Here is a 17,615-nt window from a genome sequence, read left to right on the forward strand (position 1 = left end):
AGTAGACCACAGTCCGGCGCCTACCATGACTGAATTGATGACTAAATAAACACCTGGGAGGGTTTGAGGTGTCACTGCGAGGAATCGTCGGGCTATTTGCTCTCATCACTGTACCACTCTGTTTATTTGTCCATGCCCATCATTTTGTGGCTTGTGTTTAATCCCTGAAGAAGTAGGACCTGGGTTAAATCTCGGCCACGACGGCCGCGTTTCGGCGGAGGCGAAACGCAAAAGGAGCCCGTGTACTGGGGATGGCAGCGCTCGTTACGAAACCCCGGAGCCCTCTGCTACGGCGTTCTTCGTTAGCGATGAGTCGCTTTGGGACGTAAAAACCGGCAATTTGAAATCAGTGACGAAATGCGCATGAATTAGTGTCACTAGTACTGAAAGACGTATTACTTGTTTTCTAACATTTTACGGGTTATCTGGGATTATAAAAGGGTGACAGGTAGAACGGGACCCCCAAATGCACCTAACGAGTTCGTCCGTTCGTGGAGGAAGCGTTTCGATGGAGGTGAAATGCAGAAGTAGTCCGTGTGATACGCCATGTCAGTCCACGTTTGAACTACCCTAGATGGTCGAAATAATCCGGGGCCCCGCCACTACACGGCGCCTCTTCCTCTCTTACTTTTCACTCCCTGCTTCATCTCTTCCCTCACGGCGTGTGGGGCCCACGGAGAAGTGAGACAGCTACTGCGCCTTTCTTTTTCTCACAGCCAGTTTGTGTTACTATCTGGATACAATTAAAACAGTTTAGTGTTGGCGGAACATTATGGGCATCCCCATTTGCGGTGCTTCCTGCAGGCACTTCATATTTTCACTTTAATTCGCGTCGTACTTGTTACGCTGCAGTTTTGCGCGAGGAAAGTTTAGTGCGCGAGAAACGTACAGTTAATTCTGGAAAATTGGGCACACACTATAGCACAAAGGGCAGGATTGACAGAGCTATTCGTACACTCTTAATCTCGGTTCCACATAAACTGTCATGTTTCCACAGAAGATCCGATTAAAGTCTCTGTCCCATTTATTTTATCTGGAAGGATGGTCGTTTCGTCTTTTTTTAAGTGGCACACACTTTTGCAGCCCCTTTCTCTCCTTTATAAGTGGAACTTATCTGGAACACGTTCGTATTACTTGAACAGCCAGCTAGTCGTTTTTTTCTGAAAATGGTTATGTGGAACACAGGTTCCAGTTGCTTCATGGCGTGTTCCAGATAGAACTAGGTCACGCGACGTCGGCGTCTTGTGAAGCCGCCACATGCCAACCGTAGCAAGTGGTGCTCAGGGAGATTTCCCTCTCTCCCTCCTGCCACCTGCATACCGTGTCTTTTCGTTCTCAATACTTGTTGTGGAGAGGAGGGAGACGCCGGACGAAGAATGACACCGGAAAAGTGAAAATGACTCAGAAGAAAATGGCTCGAACAACAGCAGGCCTACGTGCAAAATAGCCAGCCTCCCAAGAACAATCTGCGAAGAAATTAGGCTGCCAGATTTTTTCCTTCTCGCGTTGCTCGTGAACAGAAACCCGGGTCGCAACCCCTCCATCGGTGGCTGTTTTAGAAACAGCCACCTACCGGTGCAGTGGCGCATCGCTCAACCGCTGCGCAGCAGCGCCGTTAGTAGTATGAGAACTCACCGTGGTCTAACAGTATGACACATTTTGTGTAGTTACGATTCGGAATTGGAATGGAATCAGAATTGGAATATACTGGCAAATGCAAGAATAATGCTATCGCATTTCCCCTGCATCAATCCAATTGAACGCATCTAAATGTTTTTTGCTTCCATTGTGGCGAGAATAGTGCTAGGAGATCTGACTCATACAAGTAACACAAAAAAGAACGAAGGTCGTGGAAGGCACGGCGCTCTTAGTTCACAAAATTCTGCTGTGCACAAGCAAACAACTGAGACATATTTCATGAGTATTGCGCTTTCGTCATCCAGAGAATTCTAAGCATCATTACGATACTCCCTAATGCGAAGTTTGAGCGCAGCTCTGTCGGTATCTCAGGCTCTGAAGGCTCATAGTTTCGCCTTGCTGGGTCGTCGGCACGTCTGGCGACGATATTAGTCCGATAGTAGTATTATCTGATGAAGACGACGATGTGCAATGCATAGCGCGAGAGTGTGCTGCAGCTTAACACGACGCGTGGTAGGCTGCGGCAATAGCCTAGTTCAATAAAGGAAAAAAAAAGAAGCGGCGATAGCCTAGTGCTGTCGTGTAGTGGCCAGGGAAACTAATCTGTTCGCGCGCCGCGGGTTGGAATCCCAGTCTGGGCAGTGTTTACATTAATTTAATCATTTATTTATAGTCTGGCTTGGTTATAGTGACGGCGGCGACGCGGCTCAGCGCACAAACACCAAATCACTTGTTTTCTCATCAGGAGAAACATAGCACCGCACACTCAGGGCATGTCATAATTCAGACTGGAGGGATCATGTTACATGAAATGAAATGGTTTGGTAAAACCGCCAGCAAAGCGTCAGCTATGCTCAGCGGATTTTCGTTTTTTCTTCCAATTATAAACACCTTGAAACAAATTAGTAGCCATTTTTAGCGTGTTCCCTTCTAAATCTGTCTCACCAGAACTCAAAATATTTATGCTAAGCTCTGTCCGATGGCGTATTTTGCGCTGTACTCAATATCATGTTCGTGAAAGGGAGCTTTCTATTGTATGCGACGAAGTATGGCGCAACGACCGATTGAAAAAGGACACTGTCGCATATTTTGAGAAACTGCAATCGACGGCCGTTATTGAGAGAAAGAAGTGCAGCACACGAAAGCAACATGAGGGATTTTCAGCCCACTTCATCGGGTGGCTGGTGTAACGTACCAATTAGAACGCTAATTAGCCTAAATGTGCTAATCAACTCATAATTGGTTATTCGTGCTCGTCGCGGGCTTGGAATGACAAAAAAACGACGTGCATAATAGCGTGGCCAGCTTAGTGCTTCGAAGAGGGCGGTTCTTGACAGGAGGTAAATTTGCATAATCTTAAAATGCGCCAAAAAAAAAAAAAACATTGTGCATCACTATGAACAATGGCTGTGATTTCGGGTACCACGGGCACGGCATGGAGACATGGAGCGCACGACAGACGTTTAGTGTACCGAGAAGGTGCTTGAAGGCGCAAACTTTGGATGTGAACCTTAGCGAATTTTGGATGTGAACCTTAGTTTCATTCGCATGACTGATTAGCCCGTCGTGGCATGAATTCTGCTAGAGCGCAAAGGCAACCGCAAGCATCGATTTCTCTACATTGTTGGTGCGTAAACGGAACTGCCATGTCTTGCAGCGGCGAATTCACTGTATGGAAAACACAGCATGCTGTAGTATCCTTCTATGAGCATCACGTATAGCGAAGGGTGTGCACGGGGCCTGTTGAGTCTTCCAGTACGGTAACACTTCTTATAGGGGACAGAAAATATCAGGCAGAATAAACTGCTAGACAGACAGAGGTGGCAACGGGCGCAAAAAAAAAAGATAAAGAAAGCTCTTAATGAGAAAAAAGTGCTTCATTACAAATCAGCTCATTTGCGAGTCACGCCCTTATTCTCCCATTTGCGCGCTGTGTTAGCGGATGCGGTCGAAACTCGCGACACGCGGCCCGCATCGGACAGGAAGGTGCGTGCTTGTGCTGTCGAATGGAAGCGAGAGACCTTGCGAAAAACTCTGTCTGCAGGGCACGCTATGCAGGCGCCAGCTCTAAAGCTGTGGTGCGCATAGCGTGCCAGGTGCACGTACACAATCTGCCGCAGCCAACCGTCTACGTCAGCCGATATTGGTGACTGCGTAGACTGTCTCCTCGACTACAAGGAATATTAGAAATCGATCGGTGAACCTGCACGTCGCTAGCCCATTTTTTCAGTTGTCCTTTGCTTGAGGCTGTTTATCATGAGCTGCATATATTTAACACCAGTTGAAGCATATTCCACGAGGCTTGCCGGAGTTGTACAAAGTGTATATTTCTGGAGGTATAGGGCAGGCACGTGCATAAGCCCATGCGTTGGTGCGGACATGAGCTTGCTTGCACTATTCTGGGGCTTAGCGAAGAGTGGAAGAGTCAACGCGTGTGCTACGAAGAAAGTGCTGCTTACGCCTCTTTACGATCTTTTATGAGCTGCGTGGTGTTTTTCAAGACGGTTCCTTCTTTTTTCTGTGGCTCGTGACAGATGCGCGTCCGGCACGCTATTTGCGCCGTAGCTGCAAAGCCGCGGCGTACACAGCGTGTCAGAGGCACTGGCACGGCATAGCAGAGTGTGCTAGTCGATATTAGCAACTCAGTGGAACAGTGAGCTGATAGAACGATGACTGAGGTCAGGAACAGCACGGAAGTGATGCATTCGGCCCTACTGCACGTGTGAAGCGATTTCATAGTGTAAATTTTCGGCGCAGTACACGCCATCTCAAGCATATACTCTTCAATTTATGCAGTTTTTTTTAATATCGAATTTTGGGCGAGTGCTTTATTTTTTTAAATAAATAAATACATTCTTTATTTCGCTCATGAAGTGAGGGAGTGCGGGAAAAAAAGCTGAAAATTCAGCTTGACTAGTTCCCAGGTCTCCAGAGTACAGAAATTCAAGAAATAAAAGAAGAAAGAAGAAGCAAAAAACATTTAAAAAATAAAAATAATAATAAAAATAAAAATAATGGCAAAGCGACATCAGAACAGCACAAGTCACAATACAGAAATACCGTGTTTACAAAGTCAGATCGGCTTGTACAAGGAAAACAAACAAAACAATTCTAATTGAACTGCATGAGACACCGGTGATAAGTGAAAGTACATGCCTGAAAAAGCTTGAAAAAAAAACGTTACATGAGTAAAGAAAAAGACTGAGAAAAACAATGCGCATTTTGTAGTATGATCAGAAAAGCGTTGCTCAAAGAAGGGTACAGCGTACATATATAGAAATGCGAGAAATACACCATCATATGAACGGATTGTTGTGAAAGAAAAGCAATTTCAGTTTTTTTTTTAAGTTATCTCGGGAGTAATACTGTTTATGTGCGGTAGTATTCTCAGTTGCGGTAGCATTGTGTTTATCATTTGTCGTCCATAATCTGTCCTGAACGTTTTTATCAACGAAGACTGTGTGCTTCTATACTCATATGGTAGTGTCCTTGTACAAAGAGATGCCAACCGTAATAGACAATGGGTGTTGGTTTTTATTTCAAACTTATAACGTGAACACAAGCAGTGTGAGTATAGGCCGTCTATATTAATTATACAATACTTCGAGAACAAATGGTGGAAAGGGTGACTTCTGGGGACGTTTTCAATATTTCTTAACATTCTTTTCTGCAATGTCAGGATTTTTTGCAAATTTCTTTTCGTTGTATTCCCCCCCCTCCCCCCCCCCCCCCCCCCACTAGTTGGCAATAGTTTATGTGTGAGAGGAATAGTGCATTGTACAATAAAAGTTTAACCTTTGGAGGTGGAATATATCTGTTTGTGTGCGTTACTTCCACGATGCTTTCATGTGACTGTTTCGATGCCGAAGTCGCTTTCCGCTCTGCACACGCTTAAGGACAGCCACTATGGGACAGTTACGATAATAACTATCCAACAACTACAAGCAGGTTCTGGTTAATTCAGTTAAGCGGTGGGTCGGCCCAAGCGACGTTTTTCGAAATGCTGTGCAATCGTGCACGATAAGAGCACACTTCTTTCCAGGTTCCCACGGAGGATCCGTCTGGAGTGCGCGAGGCAAAAACTGCTGAGACAGCTTTGCTTCAAATCCGATGCAGACGAATATGCAGCTATATAGGTTGTCTAAGCTCTATCTCGTCCAGCTGGCATATGTATACATGTGTAAGTCAATTCCTTGTAGAAAGTTAAGACTCAACGAATGAGGGATAACTCGTACTAAAATAATCTGTGAGGTATACCTACAGTAAAACGCGGTTCTTTTGGAGCCTTGCATGTTTGTCATGGAGGCAGGGAGGGATTTTCTTCTATATCAAGGTGAACGTATGCTCTTGCCAATGAAAATTCGTTCATTGGTTTTCGAACCGACAAAAAGTAGCTGTTGATGATTTCAGGACGGATCGGCTGTTTGATTGCTGATGTTCATGCACTACCGCAGGAATCGGACAATAGGCTCTTCGAAAGTCTCTTCGCTCCGAAACCGGCGCCACAAGCCGCGTATATGAGCACGTGCATTCCGCACAAGGCTGATTGGAAATGTACTAAGAAAAATGAAAAAAACAAACTTATTTTTATAATTCTTTCCACACACGTACGTTATCGGCAGAACCGAGAAATGAATGGATCACAGGTTTGCCAATGCCAGTTTATAACCGAACACGGCACCGGCTTGTTCAAGCATGTTGTGAGAATTAATGAAATGCTCGCTTCTAACGCGACAGTGTCAAGGCTTCCGTTCAGCGGAAAACCCAGCATCGTCTAGGTGGTTTTGCTGCAGAAAACCCATGTCATGCGTGTATGTGTGGAATGGAAACAATTGAAAAGTGGACCTGTAATATGAATTATAGGTGATTGCATGTCTCGAACGACATTAAAAATAATTTATTTTAGGTGAGGAAAAATTTTCACAATATTAGTCATTCGAACCCATGAACCCTGGGTCAAAAACTCGAAAAACTACAGACTAGGCCACGTAGGTTTTTTTCTTTTTTTTTTAACTGGAAATAGTGCTGAAAAGGAAAATATGAGTATGATTATGCCACAAAACAACAGGCTGTGTAATACAAGCCCATCACACTTCCGCACATCCCCATCTTCCCAAACATCAAAGGTCTGGGAGGCACACACATGCATCTAGATAGGGGAGCCAGCTAGGTGGATCTTCCAGGGCAGTACAGAGTCCCCACACCAAACCGCACTGCTGACAGAGCAAGTATTTCGATTGCCGCGGTGATTCGGAGTGGCGTTCCATCATACGACTCTTCCAGAGACCAAATAGTCCCATCAACATAAATAGATGAAATGGCACAACATTGTTTTTATGAACAGGCAAAAAAGGATACTGGAGGATGTGATTTCAATGTCCTTCTTAAGCATTCGCTGTAATATGTCCCAAAAGAATATAGCATCACTGCACAGAATAATACAATGGTCAATGGTCTCTGGCGTATTGCACAGGCGGCAATTCACCGTCCATGGCACGAATGAAATGCACATTCCATGAACACGGTTTAAAACACTTGTGTCAAGAAACTCCAGAAAAAGTTGCCGATACAACGGTATAGGAAACAAATACTCATTCAGAACCTGAGTCATCTGCCTTCGGGAGAGGCTTTACAGGTAATCTAAAGGGAAACGCACAGTGAGGTTATTGAAGGTGCCAGCAACATCGTTAAGGAATCCCCATAAAGGTCCCTCACGAATCTGTCCAGTCGGTGCGAATAGGAAAAGCAAATGAGCACTAAGACGTCTGTAAGCGCAGCTACTAAAAAGGGGTGGTTTGCTGATTTTAAAGAAAAAACGCGAAACATGCTGATTCACGAATACGTGAACAAGGCCTATTCCACCAGACTCTAGAGAAAGAAACAGGCTTTTATGGTAGTGATATCTTCTACATAGGCACCTGTGTTAATCCTCTTTAACTCATGTAGCTCAAATAAACTACGTCTGAGCTCACGAAGGTGATGTCTCTTCAAAAGCGCGATTCTTGCTGAAGAACCCCAGGTGATCAAAATTCCCCGAGCCCTTCACTACAGCGTCCCTTATGGCCTGAGTCGCTCTGGGACGTTAAACCCCAATAAACCAACCAAGCAACGATAGTTGAATTAAGCATGTGATTATTTCTACTTGCTGAGTTCGTTTAAATGCATTCAGCGCTCTTTTCAGACGACATCGCCTGCCTCACTGTCAGTGGTCTTTTCTTATTGAGGCTACATCACGCAACGAATTCATTTCCTTTCGCACTGGATTCTCTTCGCCTGTCAACGATGAGTTCGGCATGATGTATCCTCGAAATGAGAACGTGTTGAATATAATGCGTCTTATAGACGGCTTTGCCTTCTGTCTCCACTGGTTGCGTTGTCCTGTGCTGTTTCCTCGCCAAAGGAACCGATGTTGGAGGGAGTGCCTATTGCGCTCATATATTTACGCGCTTACAACAGTTCTCTTTGCCGTAGACACACTACCTATGCGATATTCACCACCAGACATCCTTAGTGCGCTGACAACTGCAGCACTAGCTCTTCCGGTCATTCGCTGGCATGAAGGAGTCGTTTACTCAATTCGTGGGCACTGAGAAATGGAATTGTATGGGGCATAATGCGATGGATGAGTGTCATTAATTTAACTGAAAAAGCGTTGGATTCCCAAGTACTGAATTCCTGGGACGACACATTAGTACCTCAAATGTGTGGCCTCTGTTAAGCGAACAGAATTTATTTTTCCCTACTCTAGCGCTGACGGGTTGTTACTTCCTCTGAAAGTGCTCAGTACTGTGCTTCACAAAACCGCATTACTTCAATGTTTGGCCTCGCTGATTGATTTTCGTTCCAGAAGATAAACGCCAAATCAGGAGGCGAAATTTTTACTACATTCAAGAGAAAAACACTGTCAGGAACCTCCATATTCAATAAAAATTACAAGCTTGATGAGTTGCCGTGTGCCGAAACTGTGGCCTACATTATAAGTTATCCTACAGGCATTAAATATTGCCCTGGCCCGTGGCAATCGACGCTTAGAATTTAAGGAATTCAATGATGCAAAAGACAGCAATTCTTTTTCGTTGTATGATTTTAAAGTAAGTAAGCATGAAGATTTAGCTCATAAACTAGATGCATGTAGATTGAGAATGTTGCTTAGAAATCCTAATATTTCAACAATGGGAACAAGATAAACCACTATAATCACTCACGAAAACAATGCTGCGCAACGCCCAGTTCAACATGAGACAACGAACGCGCCACACCAGCACTATGTGTAAGCAATGCCTGTCCCGTGCTGACAGATGCAGATCAGATCTACGCGCAGATCGGCACTCTAAGTCTATGAAAAAGAGTTTTGAAAACACCTATATATTAGCGATTCGCTGCTTGTTAAGAAACACAATCCTCTCTTAATGAATCCAGGGCTTTTCTTTGCAACATGCCGCTCTGAGGTTTCAATCTTCAACAGACCACACGTACACATTCTTGGTCGCGAGCACGCATGGTAGTGATGCAACGACTTCAGCTCGCTGCGGGCCCGCGGTAAGTTCGTGGAGGTTTTTTACAATGTTGGCACAAAATAAACTGGTGTCAAGTAGCAGAAGCTGTCGCGAGGGCTGTTCGAATGCGTATTGGGCATGATGAAGACGACGAGAAGAAGCACGGACATGCGTTTTTCGAGCAAAAACTAAGCGCCGGGCCAAGTGGTGCGCAACATAAACAGTCACTCTTTGTAACAGGGGAAATTAGAGTTGTGAACAAGATTCTACACATCAAGCAAACCGAATTTCAAAATGCAGCACTTCTGAATATATCGAAAGCCCTATGCGGTGGTGGTGTAAAAAATTCAGGTCATTTCGATTGATTAAATTCTTCTATATTTTCCTGAACACCTGAATATCTCAGTTGCGAAAGTTATGCCTGCAGGGATTCCGTTCGTGTGCTTATATGTAAACAGTTCCCTGTATTACGCGTAGGCGTGCTTCAACACTGCTTGGAGACATTTCTCCTGATCGCAGTGTTGAAGCACGCCTACGCGTAATACAGGGAACTGTTTACATATAAGCACACGAACGGAATCCCTGCAGGCATAACTTGCAAAGTGCTCGTGCAAAGAGGGATGCTACAAGAAATAGACCTGCAACAACAGTGTTCGGCCCCTTACCAAACTGCCGTGACCTGCCAAACTTTATCCTTTAAGCGCTCAAAAAGAAAACAAAACGTTGCACAAACTCTCACCGAAATCTTTCCCTTTTTAGGAGAACAAACAAACAAGAAAACGGCAAAGAGAATCTCCTCACAAATCGCCAGGCGCATTTTGCATCGAATTGCCTATCGGGTACCTTCTCGGTAGCTTCCCAGAGTTGCGTCAAAAGATCATTAAAGAACAAAGAAAAGTTGGGCATCTATGGCAGGTCCCGAAGCGAGCAGGATCAAAGGACGAACGACAAGAAGAGTTCTCGGCAGCTTCGGTGCAAATTAGATCAAGGCTACAGTGCCAGGACGTGTTGTGAAGCCGTAATAGAAGCAGGCAGCTGCGATCACCTCTGCTCAAAACAGTTCACACAAAAACAAAAAAAAAACTTGCGAAACGACTGACACTGAAAGATAAAAGGGTTGTCTGGTGAAGATCCCGTTTCGGTACCATCCTTTGAGCACGAAAATAAGATCAAAGATCAGATAGATACGACGCGAAAGAAGGTGATTCTAGCGTGGTGCTGTGGTGGGCTGTGGAAATCGGCGCGTGACGCGAACTTAAACGTCGCGTTCCGATGGCTTATTTCAAATACAGTGTACACGTAATCTTTGGTAGCATATGTTATACATGCTAAGTAACAGCCATTACGTGATAGACAAATCTAATAATCGTATCGAAATGCGCACAAAATAGTATTTATCTAGTGGTGCAAGAAATACACTCGTTTTTCTTGTCTCGTATAATGGTTTATAATTTTATGGGGGTTTAACGTCCGAAAGTGACTCAGGTTATGAGGGACGCTGTAGTCAAGGGCTCCGGAAATTTCAGCCACCTGGGGTTGTTTAACGTGCACTGACATCGCACAGTACATGGGCCTCTAGAATTTCGCCTCCATCGAAATTCGACCGCCGTGGCCGGGGTCTAACTCGCGTCTTTCGGGTCAGCAGCCGAGCGCTATAGCGACTGAGTGACCGCGGCGGCTTGAGTCGAGCTGGAATTGTCTACTGTTCTAGTGGCAAGAGAAATATAAAGTGGTTTGCATATTTAAATTTGTTAGCATAATTCTGTAGTTACCAATGACAAATTAAAATCGCATATGTCTCTTCATCGTTTGACTTCTTCTACATTATGCATAACGTTATGCATTTTGTACGTCCTTCATTTGCCGTTAGCGGCTGGAAATTTCTAAACGCGATTGAGAAGAAAGCTTATTAGTGATAGGAACAGAAGCCGTGAATTTCCACGTATACGTTCGTGCTGACGAACTGTATGAAAAATTTTTTTCTCGGCGCGTCATTTAAAAAGCATACAGTGTTGGATTGCGCTATGCAAATATTCGTTGCTTCGTATTTTTAATAAAGGATTCGCAATATTTTGAATATTTTCAAAAATTATATTTCACCAGCCTCAAGTGCCAAAGAAAGAGGTACGCTTTCACTATTGTCTACAGCCAGCGACAACCTGGTCATAATCCTTGCGAGTTGAATTAAGCAGTTTTTCACCATGTCGCCACACCACTTGAGAAGCACGACGGCCATCAACGAAAGTTATAAAGTAACCATTTGTTGCTTTATTTTATTTGTGATCAAATGAAAATGGCCTCAAGAAAACCTGCTGTTGGGCTAGTTGGTTTCGGTTCATTCTTGATTTTTAAGGCGCGAAAAAAGGGCAAAACACGAAGGTAGACAACTGGACGAAACGCCACTTCCAACTAGTTTATTATGTGCATGAAACATACATATACGAGGGGGTACCCAAAAGAAACCGGACTAAATTTTTTGGTCGGCAAAGCTTCTGTGGTACCGCGTTTTGCCATTAGGAGCGCATAGAACGAACATTCCAGAGTCAGTAAACCGAGTGCCGTCGTTGAAGGAGGTCAGACTAGTTTAGGCATAGTTTTAGAGTGACGACTGTTTTGTGTGAATGTCGTTTTTGCAATGGCTGATTTTAGTGAACAGCGTGCGCCGGTGAAATTCTGATTTTTGCTCGGAGAAAGTTGAAAGGAAACTCTTGAAATATTAAGAAAGACGTACAAGGAAGATGCTATGGGGACAACTCAAGTGTTCCTGAATCGAATCCTGAATCAAAGCAATAATCATGCCAATGGAAAACTTCAAATTCACCTCGCCTCAAGAAAGTTCGTCAGGTAAAACCAAACCTCAAAACAATGCTGATTTGTTTTTTCGACGTGAGAGGAGTCGTCCATTGAGAATTTGCTCCGCAGGGTCAGACAGTTAACGAAGCTTTCTACTAGGATGTTTTGGAAAGATTGGACAACAGTGTGCGGTGGAAGCGGCCTGATTTGTGGCGGTCGGGTGACTGGTTTTTCCATCATGGCAATGCCCCTGCTCAGACAGCCCTGTCTCTACGACAATTTTGGACCAAGAATGGCATGACCCCTATTTCTCAACCATCATACTCTCCCGACCTTGCCCCGTCCTACTTTCTTTCTTTCCTAGAATGAAAAAATAGGTGAATGGAAAGCGTTTCGCTGATGTTGCTGAGGTGAAGAAAAAAAACGACGGAGGCACTGTCAAGCATCACAAAAGTTGAATTTAAACAATGTTTTGAAAAATGGAATGAAAGATTTGACTTGCGTATCATTGCAAGTGGGGAATACTTTGAAGGAGATTGAAGGTCTGTGCTTAAAATGTGAACAAATAAGTTCAAACAAAAATAAGTCCGGTTTCTTTTGGGTACCCCCTCGTACGAGGTCTGTTAGAAAAGTATCCGACCTTTGGCCGAAGAAAAAAAACTGGCATAACTGGAGCGTTAGAAACGTAATAAGCTTCAAATTAGTCTCCTTGGGGCTCCATATACATCTCCCAGCGGTGCTGCCATTGTTGGAAGTATTCCGAAAAGGCCCTTTTCGGAATGGAATTTAGCTCTGCTGTCGTTGCAGCCATAATGTCCTTTCTTTTCTGAAATCGCGCTCCTTTCAATGGCCTCTTGATTTTAGGAAACAGCCAGAAGTCGTAGGGGGACATATCAGGAGAGTAAGGAGCCTGTTGAACTACAGGAGTCTGGTTTTTCGCCAGAAAAGTCTGAATCAAATGCGAGGAATGTGCAGGAGCAATGCCGCGAGGAATGCGCCAATTTCTTGTTGACCTCAATTCCAGTCTCTTGCGCCGCACAGCGCCACGTAGGCGATGGAGGACATCTCTGTTACTCTTTAGTCATTCTTTGACCCTGTGGGGTGCGTACTCGTGGTGTGCCACACAGAGGGAGTCAAAAAAGCAGTCAGCATCACTTTGACATTGCTGCGCACTTGGCGGGCCTTCTTTGGTCTTGATGACGTGGAATGCGTCCTCTGTGACGACTGTGATTTGGTTTCCGGATCGTACCCGTACACCCAAGACTCGTCACTAGTGATTACAGCGTCGGTGAAGTCAGGGTAACTGTTTGTGGAATCCAGCATCTCCTTTGAGACTTCAACACGAAGCTGCTTTTTCTCCACTGTCAGCAGCTTCGGCACGAATTTCGCTGCCACTCTCTCCATGGCCAAATCTTCGGTGATAATGGAATGTGCAGAAAAAATTACTGATGTCTACCTCTCCCGCAATTTCTAGGATAGTCACACAACAGTCCCGCATCACCACAGCGTTCACTTCGGCAATTACCTGGTCATTTCGGCATGTTGATGGCCGACCGGAGCGTGGCTCTCTCTCCACTGATGTGCGGCCGTCTTTAAACCAGTTGCTCCACTGCTTAATCTGTGTGCTGCTCATAGCATCATCACCGAAAGCCGTCTGAACATTTCGAATGGTTTCCACTTGGCTATCGCCAAGTTTCTGGCAAAATTTGAGGTAGTAGCGCTGCTCCTCTCGCTCCGCCATTTTCCTTGCAACAAAAAACCGACGAGAGCACTGCGCACTGCCTCACTCAAACGCTGCTTGCCAGCGACTGACGCTATCGGCAGGCGGGAAAAAATTCGTGCATGCGCCCGAGGGTTCAAGGTTGACTGCTGTAAGCGCGCTTGTTTCATATCCATCAGATGTTCGCAAAAAAAAAAATAAAGTCGGATACTTTTCTAACAGACTTCGTATAACTTTCATCGGCACATACGCACACAGGTCGTCCAAAAATCAAGACAGACATGCTGAAGCACGCACCAGGAATCTCTTAGTCTTTTGCAATACAACTTAGTGTCGCTTATTCACTAGTGTTTTTTTTTTAGTTTGATTTATTGGGGTTTAACGTCCCAAAGAGACTCAGGCTATGAAGGGACGCTGTAGTGAAGGGCTCCGGAAATTTCGACCATCTGGGGTTCTTTAATGTGCACTGACATCGCACAGTACACGGGCCTCTAGAATTTCGCCTCCCTCGAAATTCAGCCGCCGCGGCCGGGATCGAACCCGCGTCCTTCGGGCACGCAGCCGAGTGACATAACCGCTGAGCCACCGCGGCGGGTTGCTTTCTTTTTTTGATAAAAAATGCTTCTAACAGCTCCCTGGCTCCGTGTCTTTACTTTTACCGAGAATGCGTTCGTCAGTGTAGCATGGTCACAAGTACGGTACTCGCACTTTGTAATGTGCTTCGCTAAATTTGTTCCTTCGTTCATTCGTTCTACATTTTAATTAATATCCATTGTTCGCTCATTGAAGCACCTGCCGATTTCTCCCATTCCATGCGGCCACACCTACATAGGACAAACTGGCCGGTGTGTCAGTGAGTCAACAAGGGAACATAAGTGAAGTGTAAAGCACGTGAAAGAAGGAACACATTTACCGAAGCACATTAAAAAATGCGAGTCCCGTACTTGTGACCCATGCTACACTGACGTGCGCATTCTGGGTAGAAGTAAAGACACGGAACCAGGGAGCTGTCGGAAGCGTTTCTTATCAAAAAGAAAGGCACCAGTGCATAAGCGACGCTTCAATTGTATTGTACACAGCTGAGAAGAGATCCCTGGATCGTGCTTCATTATGTCGATCTTGATCTTTTGGCGATCTTTTTGCGAATGTGCCGACGAAATCTGGATATGTACGGTTCGTGTGCATAATAAAGTAGTTGGAAGTGGCTCTTCGTGCTGTTGTCTACCTTCGTGCTCTGTTCTGCTTTTCGCGCCTTAGAAATCAATAAGAAAATAGCCGCGTCGCCGTCGTTTATTCATCGTATACTGTAATTTATTAAGGGTGATGTTGCTTTACAGAAAACTTACAAAGGGAGAGGCAATTCAAGAAACACCTCCTTGAAGATGCTGTACATACGTTTGGCACTATAAAACACGCGCTGGCTGATGCCGCAGATAGTGCTTGAGCATGAAGTATGCACACAGTAGAGCCCATATCGACGGCTAGGACTACTAACTGCGCTAGTGGGGTAAGATTTGCAGCTGCTGCCTTTACTGGGAGTAGCTCTCCTTTATTGGCTTGCACGGTAGAGTGAAGGGCAAAACGGAACCTGCATCTGAGGCAGTGGAGTCAAATAAAAGTGCTTGCTTCACCGATGCTGCTAGTGTTTCGCAACACTTTAACGATACGTTAAGTGCATAGGCCGAGCTGCTAGGGCCGGCAGTAGAGAACTCTTTGTTTACCGGGCGCGATGGTGTGGACGCAGGACTTCGCCCAGGACCTCCGGCGCTTCGTGGTGCTTAGCGTGGCGCTGCTGGTTGCGCTTGCGCTACTGGTGCTGCTGGCGCTGGTGCCGGCCGAAGTGCTGCTGAGCCGCTGGGCACTTCCCCTGGGCCTGGTCGGATGGCTGCTGCTGGCGGGCCCCACACTGGCCTGGACGGTGGCCAAAGAGCACATCTCGCCCGTGGACCCGCTGGCGCCGGCCTTCGTGGCCGCCTTCTTGCTGCATGTGCTGCTGCCGCTGCGGCCAATCGCCGCGCTCCTCATGGGCCCGGGGACCTCGGCCGGCCTGCTGGTCGCCACGGCGCTGTTGGCCGACTGGGACACGCGCCACTTCGGATGCCAGGTCGGTGGCCTGTGTGTCCGTTGCGGCCGATCTCGAAGAACGCACTTTTTAACTTTTACTTTTTTTTTTTTTTGGGGGGGGGGGGGGGGGCACTCTAAGACATGTATGCAAATTAAGCTCATGGAAAACAACGCATGACGTTAAAACTACGGGCACGTGTGCCCGTCCTAAAGCCGTACCCTGAATCGCAATGATCGAGCAGTCCCTTCAGCAAAGATAAAAGGATAGTGTCTTCACCCACAAGCGTTGAATGTTTTTCGCCGACGCATCGAGTGGACCTTGCTTATAATAATGCAATAGGTTCCGGAGTGTTTTCTGTCTGGGCCATTGCCCATGCTGAATGGGCTTGCACGCTGAACCAATAACTCTGGGCTACGCCAGTTGCCTGAAGAAGTAGCGGGAAGTGACGAGAGGCCTCGCGCCTTGCTGTTGTCGAGCCTTCGGAAAACGACATTTGCGCGATGCTGCCGTATACGGCAAGCGCAAGTGGTCATCTACGGAGGGCCGCGTTATAGAGGGCTTTGGGCGCGCACGTAATGCCTACGTTGTCTTTCAGCTTGCGATAAACCAGAAAAGCGGGAACCCGGCAGTGATTTCTAAACGGACAAAGCACAAATAAAGGGAATGAAATCAGTAGCACTTGCGTACTCGCATTGAGAGAAGCCAAAGTTTCGCGAAACAGCGCATAATAACACATATAGAGTAAATGAAAGAAAACCCATTTATTATACAAAATGAGCGCGTACTCAACGTGGAGTAAGAAACCACATTACTAAAAAAAACCCTAACAAAGCGTCGATTTTGGCAGCTTTGCAACTCAAGTCGTACCAAAGCGTTAGAAGCGAGTTGTACGAAAAGACGATACAGACACGAAATTTCACAAACACATTCTTACTTTCTTCTCAGTGACAGCTGTGCGTGGTACTCTCTGGACGTCGCAAACAGCGTGGTTGCCACCAGCGGTATCAGAACCCAAACCCCTCGCGTTCATCTGCTGTCGTCGTAATAGCATGTTCAAAGCTGCCTTGCGCGCTCACTTTTCAGTGCAGTGAACCTTACGCTTTCTCTATTCTCGGTGCATTCCAAAAGCTCCTAACTAGCCACTTTCATCTTAGTCATTTATTGTTCTACGTAAATGCTTACGATTTCACTTTTTGTGCTTTAGGTCGGATAGGTATCGAATGTATCAATCGAACCCTCTGCCCTCTAAATCGCCCGAGAGGGGCCCTTTAGGACACGGCAAAAAAAAAAATGAAATCGAGAGGGTAGCGTTGCGCATGTTTGTTCGCAGTTGGCTGCGGGGGCACTGTTCCTGTCGATGGCGACGGCCGTGGGCTGGTACCACCGGCACATGCGAGACGCTGCGCAGAGCCGCAGCTTCGCCTCCACGCAGGAATGCATCGAGGCCCGCATCAAGCTCGAGTACGAGAAGGAGCAGCAGGTAAGGAGCAACTGCACGCGGCCGCACTGGGCGCTAAGCACGCCCTCTGCCCGCCGAGGAACCAGAAAGCGTGCCGCATACGGGAAACTGGAAGGGGAAAAAAAAACTAAGAAAAGCAACGTCGGCGGCGTGAACAGCAGCCGGCTGTCTGATAAATGGGCCCCCTGTGCTCGCGAGCGCAGCAACGCGCGAAAGTTTGCCACTGCAGTCTACAAACTGCTCCGTTTGCGTGCGGTGGCGCCGTCGTCTTTACAACGTTCTTGGGCGCGTGGGATGAAAGGCTACGCTAAACTGAAGCTTTAAGTGCGGCTGCGAGGACATCGTGCAGATTTAAAACTGAGAGCGAAACAGAAAGAAGAGAACGACGTGCATTCTCGCAAAGCAGCCTCTTTTCTTTAAAAGTCGTGCCTGAAGGTAGTTAAG

The 17,615-nt window shown here is 46.1% G+C and overlaps 1 protein-coding gene across 2 annotated transcripts in view; it reads left to right on the forward strand.

Annotated features, from left to right (window-relative positions):
* Ac76E (adenylate cyclase type 2 Ac76E) overlaps positions 1 to 17,615 on the forward strand; it is a 508,349-nt gene that overhangs the window by 207,348 nt on the left and 283,386 nt on the right. For both annotated transcript variants that reach the window (XM_089581917.1, XM_089581916.1), the window contains 2 exons: positions 15,392 to 15,751; positions 17,043 to 17,192. In XM_089581917.1, the coding sequence (XP_089438043.1) occupies positions 15,392 to 15,751; positions 17,043 to 17,192 (510 nt within the window). The remainder of the gene's footprint in view (positions 1 to 15,391; positions 15,752 to 17,042; positions 17,193 to 17,615) is intronic.

This window comes from Amblyomma mixtum, chromosome 3 (genome assembly GCF_055824585.1).
Source record: "Amblyomma mixtum isolate Tamu chromosome 3, ASM5582458v1, whole genome shotgun sequence".
In the NCBI taxonomy this organism is placed as follows: Eukaryota; Metazoa; Arthropoda; class Arachnida; order Ixodida; family Ixodidae; genus Amblyomma; species Amblyomma mixtum.